Here is a 26,740-nt window from a genome sequence, read left to right as displayed (position 1 = left end):
GGGAAATATGACCCCACTCTTAAGCAAGGTAAAAAAAGATCTGGAGAGGCTGAACAATTTACACCTATCTCTGGTTGGCTGTACGAACGTCATTAAAATGCTAATTTTACCTAGATTCTTGTATTTTTTTAGGACTATTCCTTTATCTTTTGAAAGTATTTGGTTCAATATGCTGGAGGCAACATTAAATAGATTCATCTGGGCCCAAGGCAAGACACGGAGGGCATATAGGTTTATTTCTCTCCCTAGGGAAAGGGGAGGCTGGGGTGCACCGGATTTTAGGTTATATTATTGGGCGGCAACATTACAATATATGCAGGGGTTGATAGGAGGGAGTGGAACTGATTCAACATCAACCTTAAATTCCACCAAAATTTATGCCACTGTATTAGGGGATGAGTTGGGAAATTGTTTCTTGAATTGTATCGATTATGGGTATTATAAAAGAACGAGGTTCAAGACTGTCTGTGCAGCTGTCAAAGTGTGGAAAGCCTTCCTAAAGAATGCTGGGTTGGGAAGATACAACAGATATACTAAGCTATATAGGAATAAGTCCTTCCCTGCTCCAATATTTGCTGATAGGACAATGGCGGGCTGGGCAGACAAGGGAATTACTCAGATAGGGGATATTTTTGATTCTGATGGAGTGTTGCAGTTCACAGATCTATTAAAGAAGTTTAGTATTGATAGACAAGACTTCTTTAAATATCTCCAAGTAAGGAGTTTTTTGAAGAAGAAGGGGGACCAGCAGGATTTGCAAAAAATGAAATATTAGAGAAAATCAAGATGCTGGGGGACTGCACAATTAGTAGTTTATATGCAAGTCTTATTAAGAGGAAATCAGATGACATTGAGAAGTTTAGTAAGAAGTGGGCTGTGACCCTCAATGGTGAAGAGCACTGGTTTCAGGATTCACTCGATCTGGGTCGCACAATTCTGTGTTCAGCCCCTTTGCAATCGCAACATTATAAGACTTTATACTGTCTATATTTTACGCCTGCCAGGATCCTCAAATGGGGGGGTACTGCAGGAACTCAGTGTTCTCGTTGCAACCTGGTAGGTGCAGATATTGTACATATATTTGCGTCTTGTCCCCAACTGTATACTGTAATAAGAGACATAGAGGCGTTTATAATTAGATCTCTAGGCATACAAATTACACTTACGCCATTGTGGATATTATTGGGGATCAACCCAGATGCTGATACATCGCAGAGGGAATTTATGTTTATGGCTATGGCAACTTATAGACTTATGATAGCTAGGGCTTGGCTGGATAAGAACCCCCCAGACTGGCATATATGGTTGGCTAACCTCTTGGCAATATATAATTTAGAAAAACCTATATATGAAAGAAAGGGAAAGAGAAAAAGACTGCTTGGGCTAAAAATATGGGAACCTATAATTAGGTGGAAGACAGGTTATAGCCAATGCTAATTAGTTGAAATTTACTATATTATATGTTATAAATATAATGGTTGTTAATTTGTTTTATTGATAATTGAAGCATTAATGCATATTTTTTTTGTTTCACCGCTGCCTAAGTACTTAATGAACTTGATGAAATGTATGATAACAAAATGTATTATATGTGCTAAAATGGTAAAACAATAAAGAGAATTAAAATTAAAAAAAAAGAGAATGTTGGGGGAGGATCTGGCAGCTGCTGGTTGTTGTTGCTCTGCTGGTGGTGTACATGTTACTTCTTCAATAAACAACGAGGAAACTACTTGCGAGTCCTGTGTGATTTGGGACTTTTCACTGTTATTGCCAATGCTCAGGCAAAGATACTAGATTACTTGCGACAGAAATAATGTGATGAAAGTATACTATTTTCTATTATTTTTGAGCTACAGTTCTCATGTAAATGAAACAGGACGGTGCGCGACATCTGTTTACCTGTGAAACAAAAGTGGGCTGGGGGAAAAAGAAAAAAAAAGAAAAAATTAGTAAACAAGCACTGCTCTACCACGTAGAACTACATCCAGTCTCCCATTCGAAGGTCAGAACATGAAGTTCAGAAGATTTGAAAATTCTGCTGGTCCACTTTGCCTATGGATCCCTGTAAGGTCTGATAGCCCTTCTTCGGTTTTATAGGACACATTTTCCTGACTCCTTCCTTCACTATCCTGTCCACTTCCAGTGCTCTGATACGCCCAGCACAGTGGTGCGGGAATATATATATATATATATATATATATATATATATATATATATATATATATATATATATATATATATATATATATATATATATATATATATATATATATATATATATATATATATATATATATATCCCCATGTCGCCTCGTTCCCAGATTGTAAATGGATGTAGCATAAGAAAACATCGTCCTTATTATGAAAAAAAAAAAAAAAAGAGAGAGAGAAGCGGGCAAGTCACAAGACGAAAAAACAAACATTTGTTGAATAACCAGTTAAAAGAGTGTTACTTGGGAGTACAAAGACCCGCCATCTGGGTTCTGAGAGTTCGTAATACCTGTTCCTTCAGGGGATAACAGTCTTTGTTAAGACGATCACTGATGGCGGGTGAGCGAGTCTTTACATTTGCAAGAGAGTTCGCGTTTTCAGAAGGCCGCCTCTGTGTGGTAGAAGTTAACAGCGCTTGCCCTATAATGTTGCTTCTCCAGTGAGGAGCGTGTTTGGACTGCAAAGTCAGCTGCTGTTGGCCTGTTTCAGTCTTTGTGCAAAGACGCCGCTCTTGTTAGAGGATGAGACGCTCTAAAAGAGTGGTTCCTGCCAGAGGGGACAACACACAGGACTACTTTAGAAGGTCAGCGTTTTCCAGGGGGTTTGACTGTGAGAAGGAGCGGCTATATGTAAAGGCAGAGCTGTGCTTAATTTCTAATAGAATGAGTCCAAAGCTCTGCTCAGAAACCCGCGTCTGGTGCTATTGAAAGTCAGCGTGCTCATTACCTAGGATTGGGCTGTGCAGTCTCGATTCCATCTCAAGCCTCTTTAATGCACAGTGAAAGCGGTCTTGGTCCCCAACAATCATACTGAACTATGAATCCAGAATGCTGTGTAAATGGTTTTTACCCCCATGTTTTGTAATAGATAAAGTTATGTTTAAACTTTTTTAATCCCCAGCATACTAAGATGACAAACTGTTATATATCTCTTATACTTCAGGAAAAATGCACTTTATACTGATTTTAACCGAGCACGATTGCAATGATTTTAATTGTGCAATCAAAATTATCTATCTAATTCCCCTACTAGAGACTTCCTGTCCCTGTACATCACTCGTGCAAGTTCCTGCATTCTCCATCTGCGACGGGGTTTCCGCCGTTCGCTTCCTCGTCTTTCTGTATTGTTTACCCTCTTTAGCGCTGTGTCTAATGTAGAAAAATAAGTGCCGGTGATACCCCCGGCTCAAATTAGGCACTGAGGGGGTAGAGAATTTGCAATATTTGCCTTTGCAATGGTGAAAGCGTTTCTTGTAAGACCTTCACCTGTCAGGAGCAAACAGACTGTAAAGTAAACAAGTCGTGCATGGAGATTCACACTGCTTTTAAATTACCTCTAAAGTAAAATGACTACCTTTAAGGAAGCATCCCCGCAAATTAAAATGTCAGAATGTACTTACTGCATTAGATTACTGCAGATAAAGGAAGCGGTTTCTAATTAAGCACAGTCCGAGTTATTTTTGCAAACGTAGCTGCCAAAAGTGTTAATGTTCCTGCACAGCTTGAGTTAGAGCCTGGAAAGGACGCAGCTGAACCTTAAGAGGGGGAGGAGAAGGAAGAGCCTGGGAGGGCTGGTGTTGAAACAAAGGCCAGAATGCACTAGGCTTTTAAACTCCCGACTGGAGTAACGTTACCTTGGCATGATTAATATATAACCGCATTTCGCTAAGCATATTCGCATATTTATCTTGCCTTCAGTTCCCGGAAAAGACAATAACATGTGGCGAATGTGACCCTACCTCATCAGTACCCCGAGCACACATCTCCCGCCGGCGCCTCTGACCTGCTGAGGGGGAGAGGAGCCAAGATCCTGCGGGGGTCGGGTCAGTCAGCGCCACAGTCCGCTTCTTCCGCTCTGGGCAAACAAGAGAGTGGATGGGGGCTGGGCAGAAGGAGGAGACCTCCAGACTTGTGAATCAGGCCGGGGGCAGCGTTCCTTTCTCCTGGCAGTAAACGCACAGAGCTGGGAGGAGCCAGAGGTATGAACCGTGATGAGGGCACAGCAACTCCTGCGAGTGCCCCTCGCTGTGCAGAGCCGGCACACGTGCTTTCTTTTGTTACTCATGACCTGGGTGTCTAGCAACACTGCTGGTTACGATCTGCTATGAAAGTGAAAGCGCGCCATGCACGTTGTGTGTGCCTGCAGTGTGAAAAATACATTAAACTAAATGGCAGCAGCTGATGTAAGCGCGCCGTGCCCGCACACCATTCGCGTGCACATCTCAGAGTCCTGTCCGGGCGCGTTCACATCTCCTGTCCCCCTTCGGACGCAAAACCCGCAACAATAGATCTCGCCAAGGCAAGCAGTAGATGCGCTGCGTTGCTAGGCAAGACCTAAAAAAAGGGGGCATGTTTGTGGTCTGAAAGTGAATCAGTGCTGATCAGATAAAAGTGTGCAAACTATTCAGATACTGAAAAGAATCGGGTGCATGGGTCATGCAGTATCTCTCCAGGACAGATGGCCACAGTTTACCAAACAGATAAGGCTTGCTCCTTAACTCGCAGGAATTTAGCAACAAGTGGTACTGAGAAGGCCAAAGCAAGGTCCAACAGGGGCAGTTAAAAAGGCCTATGGACAAAAATAAAACTGGCCCCCATTAGCAAATTTAGACAGTCCAAGAAGTGTCCCACATTTGTATATCAGGACAGTTTTGAACTTGTTTAGATGGTGTTCAAGTGTTTTGCAGCCATGGCATCCATTTATTCTTAGTACCGGTAACAGGCCTTCTTACAGGCTCCATTGGCTCAGGGAGACATGGCAGCACCGCAGGGGGTTGGAAACAGCTGTGTGGGAAAATGCGGGATAAGGAGAGCATTTGCAGCCAGGATAGGTTGCATTTGTTGGATTGTTAGAAACAAATGGACAATACAGCTATCCCCCGTGAGACCTGCAATCAAGGTTTCTTTGACCAGGACAGATCCAGAGATGGTTTGTGGGTGCTGGGACTACAGTGATCTTTGTTGTTAACCTCTTGAGTGCCCATGACGAGATGGTCTCGTCATGGGCCGCGGTTGCGCTGTGCCCATGACGAGACTATCTCGTCATGAACCCCGCCCGCTAATGAAAGGGCCGGCACAGGGCGGGGAAAGGGCGGGGCACTCAAGGGGTTAAAACAGAGCTATGTACTTGTTTTCTTTTACTTTGTTGTTATTGTTATTGTGTTTATTATTCCGACGTCAGGAACTGGTATAAAACCCTTGCACACACAGGTGGCCCTACATGTTCACAACTCTACTCAAGGTACTCCCAATGCTCAATGATCCTATTGTTCATACAAAAAGGAGGATTACTTCGTACCCATATCTTGAGAAACCGATCCAACAAGATACACACGTAGGGAAACGCACACTATGGCCGTATCAAAACTCTCATGTCTCAGTCCCTACCGATAGCTATGGCCCAACAAAACATTAAGATAGTCTCACTGGAGAGGAGGAGCCTAGCGCGCAACCAAGATGGCCGCGTAGGTGCGAGGCTCCCGGGGACCTGCGCAACCTCCTACGACTATCCTGAATTTATCCTGTCTCGGATGAGGGGACTGTGTTGGTGAGCCTGAGCTGAGGTGGCACCCGTTTCCCGTTGTCAAATCGGACCTCGGACACCGGAGTGAGCACCGATTGAAGTCTGCGGCCTTCTCCTCGCCAGACCCCGGATTTGCGCTGAGGGGTGACCCAGCGACAAAGTGAACAACAGCGGCGGGCCGGGCCTGGCGAGTCGCGTACCCCGCACTTTCGCTTTCGCTTTCGCACCCCCTTGCCGTCTCTGCAGGGTTGGGTCGCGGGGCTCTTTGTGTTGGTGTGGCCTCGCTGGGAGACCCTGCCTGCCGGCTGTGACCCACCCCGCCGATCTGGGGTGGCCCCCCCGGAGCTTGTGGCCCTGATTGCCTGCCCTTCACGACGTGGCTGGTGCGACCGGGGGACTGGTGGCCATGGCCACGAAACAAGATGGAGACCGGGCAAAGACCAAGTCGACCCGGCGTGGCACCACCCATCAGGCCAACAGTATGGACCGCTATACCCTCCAGAAGGGATCTCCCGGCGGACCGCACAAGTCCCCTGAGGGCCCTCCTGATGCCCCGGACCTGCCCACGGATCTGACTCTGCGGGATGTCATGGGCGCCATTGCCGAAATGAAGGCCTCGGTGGGCCAGCGGTTCGACACACTGGCACAGAAGATCGACTCGGTCCTCGTGGATGTTGGCCTGGTGAGGGCCGATCTTTCCAAGACCAACGACCGAGTTGATTCTTTGGCCCACACCGCATCGGGCCTTACTACTGAGGTGGCGGCACTACAAGCAGAGGTGCGCCGGCTTAGTCAGGCGAGCGCGCTTATGGATCAGCGCCTGGAGGACTCCGAGAGTCGGGCCCGGAGGAACAACATCCGCATCATCGGGGTGCCCGAGGGACGGGAGGAAGCGGCGGCGGACCTATTTGTGGAGGACCTGATCGCTACCTATCTCCAGCCACGGGGGCTGAGTAAATTCTTCGCTGTGGAGCGGGCCCACAGGGTTCCCGGGGGAAGGCCGAAGGTCGGAGCCCCTCCGCGACCTCTCATTGCCCGGATTTTCAACTTTCGGGACAGACGCTATCCTGCAAGCCTCCAGACTGCATGGGCCGGTTAAGCTGGACAATATGGAGGTGAATTTTTACCCTGATTTCACCCCAGCGGTCCAGAAGCAGAGACTGAGCTTCCTAGGCGTCAAGCGCCGTCTTCGGGACCTGAACCTTAAATACGCTATGCTCTTCCCAGCCAAGCTGCGAGTGGAGGTAGAGGGTCGCATGCACTTTTTTGATCGTCCCGAAGCGGCCGGAGACTGGCTGGACACTCTGTCTGGGGATCGTGATCGAGGGGGTGGGGGGGGCGGCGGGGGGAGACGGCACACTGGATCGGGATTGAGGGGGTAATATTGGGCTTCACTCTGGACAAAAATGATGCCACTTTCGATTAAGCGTCTGTCTGTATAATTTCCCCTCCTATGGAGGTTGTGTGGGGTCTACTGGGGGTTCTCCTTCCTCCTCTAGGGGGTTTAGCTAGTTTTACTATATATATGGGGCGACAGGCACACTGCACGTTGGGGGGGGCTGTTCGGGCTCATGCAGGGGTGCAGGGAGGGGGGGAGTTTTGTTGGGGCGGGTGGGCAGGGATGGGGGGGGTGTTGTTCGTTTTTACCACAAGGCAAAAGTATCATTGTGTTAGCTCTGTAGTGCTCTCGGGGGGACAAATGGTGGCCTCTGTCTATGATGGGGGGTAGGGAACCAACTCTGTTGTCCTGGAACGTAAATGGACTGGGGGACAGGATTAAACGTGGTGTGGTCCTGCAGTTCTTGAAGCGAATCTCGCCCGATGTAGTTTTTCTGCAGGAGACACACCTCATTGGCAACTCCTTCTGCGCCATGAATCGGCGTGGCTATCGCCTAGTGGCCCATTCGGGCTTCACGTCTGGCTCAAGGGGTGTGGGCATCATGGTTAAGAACTCGCTCCCGTTTGAGATTGATTAGGTGCTCCATGACGACAGGGGACGTTACACGGTCTTGGTGGGAAGGATGGAGGGCAAAGTGGTCGTTTTTGTGTCAGTATACGTCCCGCCGGGGCTGCAGTCGACTACCTTTGCGGACCTGGGGCGCCTCCTCCTTGGCCTTCCGGGGGGGATTCTGGTGGTGGGGGGGGATTTCAATGCGGTGGTTTCCGGGACTGTGGATCGTCACCCCCCTAGGGACCTCCCCCGGGCCCAAGCGTGGCTATCTGGCTTATTGGACACTTTGGGATTGGTGGATTGCTGGCGTTTAAAACATCCCACGCAGCTATAGTATACCTTCCATTCGGGGGCCCATGGTAGTCTCTCACGACTAGATTATGTCCTGGTCCCGGCGGCCTATGTTGGGAGGGTGGGAGAGGTGCGCCATTTGGCACGGGGTATCTCGGACCATTCCCCGCTCCTGTTACACCTGGATCTTTTTCCGAGGGGTGAGGGTAGGGTGGTCCCGATCAATCCCTGGTACCTGCGCGACCCCACCATTCGCGCTGAATTGATTAAATCCCTCCAGCGCTATTTTGACGAGAATGTGGGGTCCGTGCCTTCGGCTGTCTCACTGTGGGAGGCATTCAAGACAGTACTACGAGGAGAGGCCCTGTCCCTTATTTCCCACACCCGGAGGCGCGAGCGGGAGGAGGTGACCCGGGCGGAAGCTGAGATAGCCGAGTTGGAGGGTAATCTAGAATGTGGGGTGACGGATGCCGTATTACATGTTCTCCAACTCAAGCAAGCGGCCTATCGGGCCCTCGTCACGGAGGCGGCCAGGGGCCTCAGTAGAGAGCAACAGGGGAGACTGTATGATGTGGGTGATAAGGCTGGTAAATTGATTGCGTGGCTGGACAAAAAGGAGAGAGCGAGTCGTGTAGTCCCGCTGATTGAGAAAACGGACGGTGTGTGTGTTACTGAGCCGGAAGAAATTGTCTCCTGCTTCGCGGATTATTTCCGTGGGGTGTATTCCCCGGTGTCTTCCCGCTCTGAAGAGGATTCCCGTGCCCTGCTCAGGGATATCGCGCTGCCTTCCCTTTCGGAGGAGGAGAGAGTGTCGTTGGACGCCGCTCCAACCTCCGACGAAATCGCCCTCGCCATACGTTCGGTCGCTTCCGGCAAGGCCATGGGTCCTAATGGTCTCCCCATCGAGTTGTACAAGTTGCGACCGGATACGCTGGCACCATATCTCCGATCGATGTTCCTGGAGGCTCACTCGGTGGGCTCCCTCCCGCTGGACCAGCGTCTGGCTACAATCGTGGTTATCCACAAGGAGGGGAGACCTCGGGACCGGGTTACATCCTATCGGCCTATTTCGCTACTGAACGCGGAGCCCAAAATTCTCGCCGAGGTCCTGGCCAATCGGCTGGTCGGCGTGGTGGGCGACCTGGTTCACCAGGATCAGTCCGGCTTTATTCCCCATCGTAACACGGCCCTTAACTTGCGGCGTTTACATGGGGTGCTCGCACGTGTTCAGTACATACGGGAGCCGGCCATTTTGGCGTCCTTGGACGCCACCATGGCGTTTGACACGCTTGAATGGCCATACATCTGGGCGATGCTTGCGAAGTTTGGCTTTGGCGCAGGGTTCATCAGTTGGGTCAAATTGCTGTATTCGGGCCCATTGGCGCAGGTGGTGGTGAACGGTAGAGTATCGGCTCCGTTCGAGCTGGGCCAGGGCACGCGGCAGGGCTGTCCCTTATCGCCGCTCCTTTTTGCGCTTGCCTTGGAGCCCCTGGCGGAGTGGCTGCGGTGGGAACCTTCTATTCGTGGTCTCCGTTGGACCCCCGAGTATGAGGACCGCGTATCCCTATACGCTGATGACATCCTCTTGTACCTAGCTTCCCCACGTAAATCACTGATAGTACTGGTTGATGTTTTGCATTCATTTGGTCGTAACTCCGGCCTTGTCATCAACTGGGCTAAATCGTGCGTGTATGTTCTCTCTGGGGAGGCTCCTATTCTCCCGCGGGGCTGTCCGATCCAGATCGCCCCGCAGGGATTTCGGTACCTGGGTGTCTTCATTACTCTGGACCCGGAGGCCCGGTATGATCGGAACTTGCTTCCCCCCCTCCAGCGCCTGAAGGAAGATGTCACGCGCTGGCGGCGCTTGCCGCTTTCGCCAATCGGCCGGGCGGCATTGTTTAAGATGATGTCTCTGCCGCGTTTCCTGTACGCTTTGCAGAATACTATGGACCTCGTCCCAGCGCGCTACTTCCGCGAGGTGGAGAGTTTGCAGCGCCGCCTGTTCTGGGACGGGAGGCCGCGTATCGCCCTGGCGAAGCGGACGCTCCCATGGTATGACAGAGGGATTGCCCTCCCGGATATCAAACGGTACTATTGGGCCTCCCAGCTGGCTGCGATTAATCACGGCCTGTACGGGCCCGCCTTAAACCCGGCATTCGAAATGGATAAGATGCTACTCCCGGGTGGGGACTATAATCGAGCGCTCTACTCCAGCGCGCCCGACGCTCGGCTGACCGGCCCCACGCGTGTCATGGTGCGAGTGTGGCACGCGGCTAATGTGGCGATGGGGTGGAAGGACCGTCTGACCCGGGCATCACCACTATACGCGTCCGAGCAGTTGGGCTCCCTGTGGACCTCGAAGGGCTTCGAGAAGTGGGACATGATAGGCATCAGCAAAGTGGGGGATCTCTGGACGAGGGGAGGATTTAAAACGTTCGAGATGCTGCAGACGGAATTCCAGTTGCATGACAGGGAGTACTTTCGGTATTTGCAGATCCGTCATGCACTGGGCTCCGTCTTCCCGGACGTTGCATCCATCCCGGAGTATTCCCCCCTGGAGGATAGAGTGCTGGATGGGCACGTTCCGGACAGCACGATCTCACTGATCTACAAAAAACTGATCAATGACCGCTCGGGATTGCTGACTGCCCTTCGTGAGGCTTGGGTTGCCGATGGACTGGAGCTGGACGACGAGGACTGGACCTCTGTGGTGGCCATACCGGCCCGCCTTCGCTTCGTCCAGCTCAAGATACTCCACAGAGTCTACATGACGGGGCCAAGGCTCCTGCGTATGGGCTATGCTGTGGACGGGTTGTGTAAGCGTGGGTGTGGCGCTTTGGGGACCTTTCTGCATATATTGTGGGAATGCCCGGAGGTGGAGCGATTCTGGCGTGGTGTGCATGAGGTCCTGCGTGTGGTTACGCATGTGGTGCTGCTACCCGAAGCGAGGAGATGCATGTTGAATATGTGGGAACCTACCGACTACTCGGCGCCACAGACGTGGTGGGTGACTCTGGGATATATGGTGGCCAAGCGCGATATTGCTCAACTGTGGGGATCCCAGAGGTCCCCGACTGTCTCGGCCTGGAAGGAACATATGGATTGGTGCATGTTTCGGGAAAAGGTGGTGTATGTGGCGAGAGGTAAGCCTGGGACATGGGTGAAAGTGTGGGGCCCCTGGAACGCCTACCGCGGGGGAATCTGTGCTCCGCCGTTAGAGCCCGATCCGTCACCTGCCCCATCCCCTTAGCCGACCCATCTTCCTTGTTCCGGGCATTGATTTTACCCAGCCCTAGTCCTGATCTCTTCCCCTTCTTGATACTCCTATGGACTGGTAGGGTCCCCCTCTCAGGGGAGCACATGCTGCTATTTCTGATTGTGGATTGCCTTGTGGGTTTGTTTTTCTGGTTGTTCTTTCAGTTTAAAATGAAACCGTACAGTGGGGTCCGGATGGTGTGGCTATCAACGCTGCTAACTCCTGTGCATCTTCCTCATCCGCAACACACGCTCTACAATGTGTATCATAAGCTCCTTTTGTCTGCTAGCGGCCGGCCGGAAGGTTGTAGGCCCATCTTTGTATATTTTTTGAGTTTTGAAATAAACGGTTTCAAAAAAAAAAAAAAAAAATAGATAGTCTCACTGAATGTTAAAGGGATATACCACCCATTCAAAAGAAGGAAAATTCTTGACTATCTTCACAAGCAGAGAGGCGACATCATCTTGTTACAAGAAACAAAAATTGACTCACTTAGAAATAAGTCAAAAAAAGCGACGTTGCAAGTTCAGATGCAATGGGTAAAAAAAAACAAAAAAAGGGTGTCCTCAACTTAATAGCTAAAAAAAAACAACACTGACCTGGTATCCAACTCAGCAGATACACAGGGTAGGTGGGTCACATCGAAGCTGGCGAAACAAAACTCGGAATTCTACATCACAAACATTTACGCATCCAACAAGGACGATACGGCATTCTCTGAAAAACTTACTAAACAAATTAAAACAATTCTAGACACTGCCATGCACATACTTGCGGAGACTTTAATCTACCCTTGGACCCAGCCTTAGCTAGGAACACATGCTCTCCCTTTTGTGCCAATAAATCACACAAAGCTCTTAACAACTTATGTAAGCGATTTAATATGATTGACACTTGGAGATTACAGAATCCCACAGGTAGAGAGTACACCTATTATTCATCTCCCCATAACTCTTCTTCACACATTGACTATCCACTTATTTCTGGCAACGCGGTGAATAGATCAAACTTCCATTGAGCCAAGAGTGATCTCAGACCACTGTTGTATCAGTTTATCCAACTCTGACCCGACAACTTGTAAAAAACAAGCCCTATGGAGATTCAATAACGAAGTATTAGATATAGATTCAAACAGGCAAAACATTGAATGTGCGATCCATAACTACCTCATTCAAAATAAAATTGGAGACACCTCGGACCTCAAGAGATGGGAAGCATTAAAAAGCACTCCAAGGGGTGAGATCATCCAAATTAGGTCCACCATGAATAGGGAAACCAACAGCAACCTTCAAAAACTAGAAAAAGAGATATCAACACTGGAAGGGAAACACATTGCCTCTAGAGACACCTATGTCTTGAATGAATTGGTGAAAAAGAAATAGGAGTATAATAAATTAGTAAGTATAGGGCAGGGATTTGGATTGTTAAACAAAAGAACATTAGGCTCTGTGAATCCAACAAGGCTGGAAAGAGTTAAGCTTCCTACTTGAAATTCAAATTACAGAAAAATACGATTACCTGAAGGGCGACGCTCACTCTGATCCTGACAAAATAGCAGAAATATTTAAGAATTTCTACAGTAAACTGTATAGTAAAAACCATGATCTATACACTGCTAAAGCCCAAAACTACTTAAGCAAATGTGACCTACCTGCTCTCTCAGAACAGGACAAGGAAGAAATCAATAGCCCAATAACCGCGAATGAAATGGAGGACACGATTAAATCCCTTAAAATAGGGAAAGCCACAGGCCCCGACGGGTTCAATGCTAAATTCTACAAGACATTCGCAACTGCTCTGATTCCCCTCTTCTAAACATGTTCAATCAATTTAGTGAATCGGGCCAGATAAATGGTACCCCTGCAGAGGCTATCATAGCAGTGATACCAAAGGATGGGAAGGATCCATCACTACCTAAAAACTAGAGGCCTATACCCCTGATAAACCGATTGCAAAATGTATGCCATGATCCTTGCTAAGCGCCTCCAAAAATATATATCCAATCTCATCCACCCCACACAAGTGGGATTTTTAAAAAAATAGACTTTCTAGTGATAACACACAAATTGTAGGTCAAGCCCTGGAGAAGGCCAAACTAACAGACTCCCCCACAGTAGCAATCACGTTGTGTAACGTCCTGGCTTTCTCGGGGTTGGGACCAACAGACGACGAACCAGAGAAATAGAGGTCAAGGATGATTTAATAAACAGATAAACTACAGACAACAAAGAATACCGGTACTGGAATCACCAGTTAAAGTACGATACCCATTCACAGCTCTTCTAACCGACCTCCGCATGTACACCGGACCCGGTATGCTCCAACGGAGGGCACAGTGCTAAGCAGTGGCCGACAATGCCACTCGACCGCTGTGAAGGGTAGTTCCAAGGTTGTGGAATCTACAGGGGGGGCACGTGGGAGTCACCCGGCCGGGCTCTCTAACACCTGGGAACAGCTGCTATACCAGTATCCCCCAGAGTACTGCCACAACACAAAGACGCTGGGAACACTTCCTAGTGTGCGTCTCTTGTATCCGGGTTTAAGTGATGATACCCAAGGTGGTGCAGAGAATGGATGGGAGCAGCCGCTCTACCTATCCCAGTTCTCCTACGAGTGTCGACGGCTAAGACGCGGAAACACCTCCTGGATAGCGTCTTAGCTCTAGGCGTGTGTTTACCCAAGTAACGAGGGTGGGGAGCTTCGGCTCGCACCCACCTCATTTTCTCCAATTGTCAGGCCGTTGGGAGCTTTGGCTCTACCAACGGTACCTATGCCCAATGACGTTGAATACGGCTCTCAGAACGGGACAGGACACGGGCAGGAAGCACACGCAGCACCTCTCCTGCGCTCCTTAGAATGTTCCTTCCGCCGCTCAACTCTCCAACGGGTCCGTGTACCTCAACCAGGTACTCCGGTAAAGATCAGAATATCCGACGCCGAGTCCCAGTGATCTTCTCCTTAAGTAGTACTCTCGGCATTGTAGAACAATGACTCTTGAGTTGCATAACACGAAAACTAGGCGTTACCCTTGGTGTTATGTAACCAGAACTCTTGAGTTGCATAAGGCACTGTTGCCGGAGGGCATTCTGGGAGTTGTAGTCCGCTCTCCTCCAAGCGCACCAGGTTCACGGCAGTGGCATCGTGGGAGGGAATCCATGTGCGGGAGGGGATTCCTGACACGTTGGATGCCGAAAAGGTTTTTGACAAAATAGATTAGTCCTACCTTAAAGCGACACTCGAAAAATTCAACTGGGTAACAATTTTATTCGAATAGTAATGGCATTTATTTTAACCCGTCCGCCAAAGTAAGAGCAGGTGGTAGCCTCTCCTCATCTTTTAAACTTGAGCAGGGAACCAGACAAGGATGCCCACTCTCACCTTCCTTGTTTCTACTGGCAATAGAACCGTTCCTTTATCAGCTACGGAACAACAAAGAGATGCCAGCAATCCGGTTCAACAACTATACGGTTAAAAATTACGGCTTACGCAGACGACGTATTAGTCATCTCGGAAAATGCGGAGTCCGCTATAACAGCCCTAATGTCCTCAATAGCAGACTTTTCCGGAGTATCGGGATATAAGCTCAACAAAGAGGAGACTGAGGTAAAACTGCTCAACAATCTCGGCGACACCAGAGACATAATCACCACCCTACAGACCAATGAGAATGCCCTCCTCAAAAGAATTTCCACGCTACTAGAGGGTTAGTCGCCAAAACTTTAATCCTGGTGGGGAAGAGCAGAGAAATTAAAAATGATGATCACCCCATTAGTCAACTACATGGCCAGTATGCTGTCTATGACACACTCTAATGAGTTCCTGAGCAAGTTACACAAGACCTTCAACTCTTTCCTCTGGCAAGGGAAGAGACCCAGAATTTCCCTGAAAAAACTATCCAAAGAAAAAGGGGGCTTGGGCCTTCCAAATTTTAGGAACTATCAAACTGCGTACCTTTACAAGCAAGGGTGCAACTGGCTGGTACCCGACCCCGACTATATACCAGTGTGGGTGGACATAGAAAGGTCACTCATCAATTAAATTCCTCTGCTTGCTCTCCTAACCATGGTTATCTCTAGCATCCCTCATTCTAAATATATCATTCAAAATACAAGAAGAGCCCTAGTGTGCCTGGACCAGATGTCGACTGTAAAAATCAACAAATCCAACTCAGCTTCCCTATGGCGCAACCCTTACCTAAAGGTGGACCGAGAAATTTTATTCTGGGAAAATTGGTCAAAAAATGGCATAAACCTAGTCAAAGACCTCTATACAGGGAAACTCCCCTCTCCCTTTTCCGAACTACAATCATGGTATGCCCTGGAACCCTTAGATGTTTATAAATTTCGGAAACTAAAGGCCCAGCTCACGTCTTACTCCATACTACCCACCAATCCGTCGATCCTTCCAATGATATCCCAACTACTAAAATCAGGACACACTGTCTAAAATCTACAAACTACTGATCCCGAAACCACGTAAATCACACTTGAGTAATACGGTAAAATGAGAATCTGAAACTAACACCAGAAATGTTCCCTTTGACTGGCAGAGATACATAAAACTCCCTTCTCAAATAAAATCTCTCCTGTACAATCCCAAACGAAACTCATGCTAATAAACAGAACTAATTGGATTCCTGAAAGTATCTTTAAGCTTAACCTCAGCCAGATTCTAACATGCTGGAACTGCAAAGCACATGTCGGTGATTTATCCCACATGCTCTTCCGTTGCCCTATCTTGCAAACATACAGGTGTAAAATATACAAGTGTATAAACAAAACATTCAGTATGGACCCCCCCCCCCCACCCAGGGAATTCTACTAAATCCTTATGGGATTCCTAGACCCAATGCTGTCGACTGAGAACGACCGCTATCTATTGGACCTAATGCTTACACTTGCCTGCAAAATAGTACTCAATAACTGGAAGAACTCTAAGGAAGTCTCTTTCAGAAAATGGCAAGAATGGTTGTCCTTTCTCAGACGGGCGGATAATATCTCTCTACACTCTTCGCCCTGGCGTCCTTCACATAGGAAGCTATGGCAATCCCTTGATGCCTTTTCTTTGAAGTATGATCCTCCTTGAACAAGTAACTCCACATGAGTCGAATACATACATTTTATTGAACCGCTTGATGAAAACTAATGCACAATCACTTGAAAAAGGACACTCTCCCTATGGGTCTCTTTCACGAACGTGATCTCTCTCACCTGTCCCTCCACCTAGTGACTGTTACACATTGGACAAACTTCACGCTAACCTCATTATGTCTTTATTGTTATACCGAAGGATACAATGTGGGAGGATATGTGAGGGTTACTTGTTACCTGTTGTTTTGACATTAAGATTGTACATAGGATATGTGACTATGTTTACCATATTACGGTACTGGATGTTCAAACATGATACCCTTGTCCTGCATGTTATACAAACTTTTATGTCTGCAATTATATGTCTACCATGGGACCTTATGGGCGGTCTAAAGAAAAATTTCGTAAACGAAGACAGTCTGACTTTAACCTAACCACAATTCCAACTGCCAATTAATTTGTAACCTCCTTGTAATTCCTTCTTCTTTTGTATTTCTTTCTATTATAATTGTGAATATCATTTATAATCACATTTGTAGCTGTACTTCAACTCATGGCAATTTGTGATTTTCTTTATTTTCATGTTGGTTCTTGGTTTTTTTTTGAAAATCCAATAAAAATTATTTGAGGAAAATAAAAACAGAGCTAGATACTCTTTTGCTGCAGCATTTCACAAGCCTTTTTACCTAGGATAACATAAAACTCACCCTGCTTTGGTAATCCGTGTCTATAGAAACCTAATATAATTGAACAAATGAAGACAGCGAGCTTTTCAACCAGAATCTATTGAAGTAGACCAGTCACTCATTTATATTAATAGAAACTTAAAATGACATTTTTACAACGGTGCACAGGAGAAAATGTACACATTTTTTGTAATTCACCAACATTTCCATGGGGCTCTTAGGAAGCGTTGCAGCTTGACCCTACATTTTTCCTCCCCACAGGGAATGGGCCATCAACATATTTGTGAATACCAACAAACGGTGACAGAAAAGGAGGCAGTTGCAGCGGGATGTTCCTCAGGGACAATCACCAGAGAGATAAGCAGCAGTATGGACTAAGCATGTGTGACACGGCTCAAATTACAGCTTGCAAATGAGACATTCTCCCAGACCTGCGCTAGGGAACTGACTGACCTGCACTGGTTATCAAGAGAGATTTCCTATTAAATAGCACGCTAATCACATCCTTGGGAAGGGGGGTGGGGGCAGGGGGGGGGGGGGGTCGGAAGCACAGCTCTGGAAGAAGGCCAAGAAATATTGGCAAAGCCAATAGGTTGTGCGTTTGGGCGAGCTACTGGCTTTGGCAATCTGGTGGGGGTGGGTAACTGTGGGCTCAGGAGAAAAAACAGGATTAGGGCGAGTGGAGGTAGATAAGAAGAAAAGCACTGATGTGGCCAGCATTGACCACTACATAGCTTTCTTTTTTTGTTTTTAAATAAAGAAATAGTACCTGAATTTCTCAATGCAAGCAGTGGACTGACATAAATTTAATTAATCTGTGCTTCGTCCATGTACCGCAGACAGAAGACGAAGTGATGCATGGCAAGCGTTTACCAATTGGAAGGCAAAATAGAAGAGGAACAACGCTGCAAACAAACAGTAAGCAATGGGTGAATTCCAAGCCCATTACAGGATACAAGAGACTTGCAGGTGAGACCATGCGCTGGAAAGACTTAACAAGCATTGGCATAGCCAATAGGTCTCGCCTATGGGACCTTATAAGTGTTTAGCCATGCAACAGTTGATGTTGTTGCAGTAAGGATATTGTGCTGCATAACTAAATACTTATAAGGTCCCAAAAGCAAGACCTACTGGCTATGCCAATGCTTGTTAATTGAGACTCCAGCCAACACTGCAGTTTTTCCTATTCTCAGCCACAATATCAAAAGTGCACTGGGCCAACAAAACTTGACTTGTTGAACTGCTGATCAGGATAAGGGGTACAAAGCCAAAATTGAGACTTGGCGATTGCATACGTACGAGGATTGTGTAGCCAAAGCTATCTGGCAGAAGGGAAAGAGGATGTTTCATAGGGAAACATAATGTAATCACCAACAGTCTATCTAGGGTTTGTACTTCCACTACCTGACTGGAGGGCTTCTGGCTTCAGAGTCAGGAACGGTGTGCTGTGAGGGTGAGGTTGAGGCAAGAATCTGTGGACGAGTTACCTTAGTGGAAGTTGAAGCGTCATGGGACAAAAACAGAGGCTTCTATCGGACTCACCCAGCGCAACCAGTTTCTCAGAGCCTCCAGCCTTGTTCTCCTCCTGGGAGTTACTTCACATTTAAACAACTATTTTTCTGTGAAAGAAAGACAGGGCTTTAAGTGGGCCTGGTCTCACCGGTGCTTAGCATCGGCAGTTTTTCAAAGGGGGGCTCAAAACGGGTCCCTATCGGCCTGTTTTGTGCTCTGGCACAGCCGGTCCGTTTTTTCCCCGACTGCAGTGACAGCAGGCACATCTATGTGCACGTGCTCACACTGCTCACTTCACACTAGTGGAGAAGTTACCGCAGGACGTCATGCAAGGTGAGCGTTGTGGGGGAATGGAAATCCTTTAAAGAGAGTCATTTTCTCTCTGGATTTCCCTTCTCTTTTTGAAACTCAGGAGCAGCAACATTGTCGTGGGACCTGGGATTTAAGTGGAAGCTCTTTCAATATTATATACAAGCCAGAGTTGCTGCTTATGTATCTTATGCAACTAACAACCATTGTCAAAGCCAATAGTCCTGACTTGTTGAAGGTATGTTGTTACATATTTTATCATATATTTGGATGCAATGATAGAAACAGCAAAATACAAGTCAGGTGGCACACTGTGCTAAGCACAGATTTTTAGCTTATGTGTATTTAATCCACGCCCTTAATCACACTGGTCACGCCCCTTTGAGAGACATCCCCCCCCCGCCCCCCCAGTTTTTTCATCCCACTTAAAGCCCTGCAGAAAGGACAATATGATGTATCTATCGGCACCACAACAAACTCATCTCAAGCCAGCTTCAACCCCTTCCCACACATGGACATGACTTTAGCAGTGCCCTGTGAGGCAGGAACATGGGCAGTGCCCTGTGAGACAGGCGACCCTACCTGGTCCCTCAAGGTGAGCGTCTCTGCAAGAGAACGGCCACCACACTCATGAGCCGGCTTTCTCCCCTGTAATGTGTTGTGATATTTCCTCAGTCCTGTTTATTATCACGCCAGCTTCAGAGTCGAGGCATGACATTTTCTTTGTCGGGGAAGATGCGGGGGCACAGTGACCTGGCCTTTTTTGTCCCCATCATGCAGGCAGGGCGGGAAGCAATGCCTTTAGTCACGGTGCCCAACAATCATAACAAGGGGGATCAAAAGGAACATTTGGTGCGCATAATTCATGCCCCTCCGCCGCACGAGAGTTACGATTCCGCTTAATCGACGTTCCTGACACCAGAGTGCGAAAATAAAAACAGATGCATTCTTTTTATCAATACGAGATGGGAAAGAAGACCAACCCCCATAATGAGAACAAGCGCGCGCGCCTCGCGATCACAAGTGGGGGAAAGTGGGAGGCACACTAAGTGTTTCCCTTGCGGGAGCGAGCCAGGGGCACCATGTGTTTGCAAGTTAATTACAAACATATGGTGTCAAAGCTCGCTCCCGCAAGGGAATCGCCTGACGTGCACGCATTGCCATTGAAGGCAATGCAACGAGTGCACGTTTTAAGGGCGAAAAGTGAATCAATTGCAAAAGGTCTTTCTTCCTAGGCAGCGCTTGCGCGCTGCGTAGGCGAGACCTAAAAAGGACACCATTTATTCACCATTCAGCCGTGCCTCCTTGGAGTCAAACACTAAGTCTGGCTTAAAGTCAACAAATGATGTCCTTGTACACAGAAAAAAGAAGGTGATGGCTTAAGAAATGACTGCACCCCAGCAACTTATCAGCATGTTCTTCACCTCATTATCAAGTGCCACATTAAAACAACTGAGAAAAAGCATGTATTTGGTTAAAAATGGTCATGATAGCCAATGCACTGTTACTTAGCTGTTGAAATCTTGTTTGCTCGTGTTAAACATAGACTTATTGTCTATGATGTATTTGGCCTCACTCTCATTCTTGTCACCCACTAAACAAAGATTCTTATTTAAACAATGTTGACGTCTAGAAGTTCCTTCTTTTTGTCTTTATTTGAGGTCCATCTTTGCACTCTTCTCAAGAGAAAGCTTTGCACCTGCAGTATGAGCAGAGTTTTTTTCTTCTGTCACATGTATGTTTGATGTGTGTAAGAAGTACATCTATAAAAACTCAGTGTAAGGAGTGGCGCATATTGCTCACTGCTGGGGTGGGGGGGGGGGGGTGGGGTGACCCTTGCAGCTTTGCTTATTTTTGCTTAATTAAAGTGTTCAGACTTCGAGTAGAAGTGTGAGCGGTTCCTTCTTCCACACACACACACACACACACACAACTGTTCCCCGCATTTACCTTGCCTCTCTGTTACACATATATAAATCAAATTAGGTTGAAAATCAAAGAAACACTTTAAAATGTATTCAAGACTGCACCAATAGTAGAAAGATACTAGATTAGTTTGGTAGGAAATCCAGAAATCTTCAAAGATAACAGAGGGCATGCAATGATCTGCGTTCTGTTTAATCTTGGTACTGGAACTGGATTTCAAGAGCTGAACATACCAAAATGGTATATGTTCATGCTACTTCTCTCAGGACAGTGGGTACAAGAAAGGTTTGCTTAATTTTGTGCTGACAGCACTAGATGCTGGACTAGCTCCATATAACACTTGGTATTAGCTTTCTCAATGTCACATTGCTCTTTGTGAGTCTTATCACGTTATTTCGATAACAATCCCTTTTCTTGCCATATGTCGAGTTTCCTTTCTCTTCAAAAGGAGAAATGCTAGAGTTAAACTCGCCAGAGAGGGACTGTAGCAATGTATGCTGGCATACTGAAATTATTAATTCCTACTGTAAATGTATTTTCTTTTACTAGTCTCTACTGAACCAGGACTGAAACATGCAAAGGAAAGCTTTGCTGTTAATACACCGCCAGGACCTTGAAATAAGTTTTCAATGTGGCTATATAAAAGGTGTTTTTTGTCCAACAAGCTCCTTTGATATCAACACACCCATTATCCGTCCCAACACTCGCCAACCCTAATGGTCATCGCAGATTACTTTCAATCGCAAAACCAAAACACTTTTCAAGTTTCAAATAAGAGGAGGAGATGGTCACAATTGTTCAGAATACAGTGCTTTGGCAAGAACTATATGATTTATGTATAATGCCCTTCTAAGGTGAGCCCTGACATATGAAGCACAATATCTAGAAATTTAGTGAATGTCCCCTTTCAAAGTAGTTGCGCCTTAACCCACTGACAATCATGAGCAGATTCATTCCCACAAGGGCCTAGAACAGACTTGGACACCATTGGAAATATAGTTTTAGAGGGTAGGGCACACTGCTGCAAGCAGCCCACACCCAGTCCTGAAGCTGGTGGTAAACACATTTGTATACTGCACCTGGGAAGGGCTAGCGTACGTATTCAGCTAGCGTCAATGTTACTCTAACAATTTGAGAGCAGATGTAGTGGATTTGAACTCTCTAAAGTTGGAATCCTGCCCTTTAGCTGACATGCTCATTGTTTTAAGCACACTCTGGGATAAGTGCCAGATAATTAGTGAATTTCAGTACAGCCAGGGAACACAAACAAGTCCTCCTGCACACAACTGCCCCGCACCTGACAATTGCCACCCCTCGCATGCCTCAACCTCTTTTGCACTATGAACATCAACCAAGATTTATTGTGTGGCCACACGAATGGGATTTTCTTAACAGAAAACTGAAGACAAACCCAGTAGTGAAGTTTTTAACATGTTCTTACTCTAAAGAAGGTCTCCGACCATTATACACGTGCAGTTGGATGTCATAAGGAGATAAGCAAAACAGACCAATATAGTACGTCAACAGTTGTCTCAGGAACAGCAGGGTGGTGACAAACCTGGGTACCTACTCTAAAGCAGATCTCCAGGCAGGAGCCTTTGCCGGAGTCAGGTGAAAAAGCATCTGATGGAGTTGGGGAGGAAATCAACACTTTCCATGAATGACTTCATAGACGCCACATAATATGGGGAGAGCAGAGGCATTAGGATGACAGGCAAAAAGAGAAAGACTATTTGAAACAGAAATAAAACAATTTTTGTCAGGAATGTCAACTGAATTCTACAGAATCCTCACACCACAACTAGATATGGGCAACATGAATTACACTGAAGCTTCCTGGAAAGCATTTCTTTAGCAGTCAAATAAATTTGGAATCAGGAAGCAAATGATGTGAATGGAGAAAGTAATGAAAAATTTATGAAATTAAACATGGATTAAAATGGATTACTGAACTAAAAAACCAAGCCTTCTGAATATTCCTATTTTTTGCTGTGTGACTAGTGGATGAATTGTGACGACGGCCTATAAGTTACTGAAAGATAACTGCCACAGCAGTACTGAATGCCAAACGGAGCTCTTGTGCACCCGAAGAGCCCTGAAGAAAGCGCAAATTTACTTTTCAAATGTGTTGATGGTTGTAGACATCATTGGAGAAACCATCAACAGTAATTAAGTTTGCGGTTTGTAAACACAGAAAAGAATCACCTAATGTTAAAATATTACAAGAACACACAAAAAAGGTTTCAGTCGTTTTACAAACACTGAGTTTTACCTTGTCAAATTTACCAAGACTGTTCTTGATTCGTGGATCTCTTTCTTCAGAACCGGTCATTGCCAACTGTTGCAAAAGGCTTCCAACCTATAAGAGAAAATGAGGAACCGGTAAACACACAGGCAGCATAAATGGGACTAATGAGGACACAATCACAGCATCAGAGATTCAGGAGTATTTAATGAGTTGCACCTGAACCACTGCTTTAGGGGAATATATGCTGAATTCCTAGAAGGCCCTCTGTGAGTTTTCCACATTCAGCTGATCCAGAATGCGGTTCTCATTTGTTTCGGACAATCTAGTATATCGATTCTACCTCACCATCTTCAGGTCCTTCATTGGCTTTCTATGCCTAAATACGCAGTTTAAGGCACTTTACACCATGCACAAGGCCCATCACCGCATCAGTTCCTCTCCGACAAGGCTGACTTTTGTCATCCCAGCCTGTTGAGGAGAGTTCTTTTGGTCTTTATACAATGCTTGGTTATGCCCAACCAAGATCTGCCATGACCGGAGTGAAGCAGATCTTTGTATTTGAGGTAGCCAACATATAGAGCCCTTTGCAACACCTCTTCATCTTCCCATTAATCTCATGGTAATGTAAGCAGCTTGAAATCTGGGTGTTCTCTTCTGTCTGCATTATCTCTGTATCCCCACTTCACCAGTCCAGGGACGTTGCACAGATTCATATGCTTGAATCATTCTTATCTTCAGGTTAGGAATTCCTGGTATTTTAAAACAGCAATAGACTGTGTTAATTAAAGGGACAATGGACCAGATAGTTTGTTTAGTAGCACATACACCTCATTTGAAATGACCCAAACTTTGACTAAGGAGATGGACCTGAATGGTTCTCTACGTGGGGCCATCCCCTTAGGAGGGGGAATCCTTTTTAATCTCTTGAAAGAGCCAGAGTTAGACTTCTTTCCCTTCCCTTAAATGCTTTGGATGGGAAATTCCGATACAAATCACAATGCAAGACACCTTGTGCTTAGGGTACAAGCACCATATCCTTGTAGAGAACTCATAGATAAGTCTAGCTGAAGCTAGGGCTGGCTGCAGTCCAGTGAAGTTAATGAACAAATCATATTCAAAGACTTCCAAAAGTAAAAGAGCAGTGTTATTTTCAGGGACTCCCTTACCCAATGTGTGGCAGAAATGGGAATCCTAGAGGCCTCTAAGGGAAGTACAGTGCAAAGCATATTCACCTAATAAATCAATATTCTGGTAATTTCAAACAAAGTGCTGCAAATAAACCTTGGTTTTGGCAATGCTAAAACTGCTTATTGCCATTCTAAAGTACCAGGAGTTCCCAGCTTTATGACGGAGAATAATTCAAGCATCTAATCTATGAAAGACTAATAATGGCGCATAAGAAGAAAAGCATAGGTGGAAATTCCTTCTGGTTAAAACTTGCTAACTATGTAACACACTGCAAAACAAAAGGGAGCTGATCAGTAGCCAGTTAGAATTCAGATAAGAAATAAAAATGTGTCTTGCCCACAAAACATGACAACCTCTAAAAACTACATTTGATCTCACTGTCAGATGCATAAATATGTACTAAGTTTATTTCAAGGATCTAGTGGTTGAAGCCCACACACAGCAGTTGAAAGCCTTGCGAAGGAGACAGAGCACTATACAAATGTAGATTATTACATGTGCAGCCAGAAAGTGACAGAATAGTCAATAAGAAGCATCAAGCAGAAATTAACCATGAAGCCTGTGCTAATTCATGCTGGTTTCAAACATATTAAGACTACGTGGCTATTGTATCACGTAAACCACTGCAACGTACTATACCAGTAACATCAGAGAAGTCACCAAGAGAAGCAGAGCGCTTTTCAAGCCAATTAAGAACTTCCATCAACCCCCTGCCAGAACCACCTATTCCTCACTCCCTAAAAAAGAGCAATGCCATCAACCTTTTCTTCAGTGAAAAAGACAGACCGGCAGCACAAGAAAGCTTCATCTCCAACGCCCACCCATTCTCATAAAATCCCACAATGGTCAGCCTTCAAATTCCTTTCTCTTGCAGATCTCAATGTCATAGTCAACTCTGTCAAAGCCACTTTTTAATGAAGATTATGTCCTTCATCAAAGCTCTCTAGGGACGTTCTTTTACCCCTACATACTCATTAATGTCACTCCCTCTCTCAAACAAGGCATCTTCTGAAAAGCGCTCAAAAACTGCCCAGATCCTCCCACTCCTTAAGAAACCTACACCGACCTTGATGACCTCGCTAACTACTGGCCCATCATTCGCCTACAATTTCATCACTAAGATTATTTAAAAAGCAGTCTACGCTCAACTCCAAGATCACATCAATGCTAAGCATCTCCTGCACGACTAACTGTCTAGCTTCACAATGAAGCACAAGACAGCTACAATACACAGCTCTGATGGTGTCCTCTTGACCACAGATGAAGATGACCCCTGCCTCCAGATACTACAGGACCTCCTAAGCAGTCTTTGACACAGTCGACCATCCCCCCTACACACCCTGGAGTCTCAAATAGAATTTAACGGCATAGTCCTTCACTGGTTAACCTCCCACCTTTCCAACAGACACTAGTTGGTTCACAAGGGTAGCTCCAGTTCACTATCATCTGAAGCACCCCAGAGTTTCACAGAGTCTCCAGTCATTTTTATCCTTTACATAGAGCTGCATGGTGCTCTATGCACAAATACTGGCATCAAGATTCACAACATCCGGATGATAGACAACTCAAATTGAAAGTCCCCTCTGCTTCAGACATCCTGCACCTCAATCACTGCCGGCACATGATCCAGACCTTGATGTCCAGCGCTTACCTGAAGCTCAACTCCAACCAAGAAATAATTCATCCTATTTGCTGAGAACAGCAAACAAGATGCCATACAAACTACACTCAATGACATGAGCCAGGACAGCATCTAACCCTTTTAACCAAACTCACCATCAAGGAACACATTCCCAAAAAAACAAGATGTCTGGCACCAGCTCTCACTTCTAAATAAAGTGAAACAGTTTCTTCCAGAAAGCAACTTCGAAACTGCCTGGAGAAACAATCACATCAACTCCATCCTGAAGGAACTCCACTGGCTCCCCTGATCAGCCAACACCATCCTCAAAACCAACAGTATCTTGCACCAGCAGACCATCAGAATGCAGACTAAGAGTAAAAAAGAAAAAACAAGACAGTAGGCCTTTTCCCTCTATGCACTCTGGATCTGGAAAGCATCCCTGTATCAATCAGGACCACCCCAACGCTGCTTCAATTTAGGGAAGAGTTGAAGGTTCTTCTCAATACATCACAATAATTAACTCTCCACAACCCAGCAACCTCATCCATCACTCATGGCTTCCTGTTAGTCTATGACCCTGTAAAGAGCTCCACTGCCTTTTGGCTAGGTTGATGCAACAAAAATACCATATACACACATGCATATACTCAAAAAACAACATCTAGTGCTTGTACTACTATAATCGCACCTTTTTTTGTCTAATGCCATGAGGCCTTTAAACATAAAATCGCTTTGCAAAGCCCAAAATTAAATCAATCATGGGACTGCAGTACATTTCTAAACACAGAAACTATATCAATTTAAACGCCGACAGAAAGGGGAGGCAAACACGACAACCTCATGAATTGCTACTCAGAAAAAGACACATTATAACCACAAACCGTAACCACTATAAACGTCTGCAAGAAAATAACATTCCGAACAAA

The 26,740-nt window shown here is 46.3% G+C and overlaps 1 protein-coding gene across 18 annotated transcripts in view; it reads right to left on the bottom strand.

Annotated features, from left to right (window-relative positions):
- The window catches only part of GAPVD1 (GTPase activating protein and VPS9 domains 1), a 486,206-nt gene that overhangs the window by 341,936 nt on the left and 117,530 nt on the right, over nt 1–26,740 (bottom strand). For all 18 annotated transcript variants that reach the window (XM_085613786.1, XM_085613788.1, XM_085613789.1 and 15 more), the window contains exon 4: nt 23,027–23,113. In XM_085613786.1, coding sequence (XP_085469912.1) covers nt 23,027–23,113 — 87 coding nt within the window. The remainder of the gene's footprint in view (nt 1–23,026; nt 23,114–26,740) is intronic.

This window comes from Triturus cristatus, chromosome 1_2 (genome assembly GCF_964204655.1).
Source record: "Triturus cristatus chromosome 1_2, aTriCri1.1, whole genome shotgun sequence".
NCBI lineage: Eukaryota > Metazoa > Chordata > Amphibia > Caudata > Salamandridae > Triturus > Triturus cristatus.
Note: the sequence above shows the minus strand (reverse complement) of the source record. Positions and strands in the feature narration are given on the sequence as shown.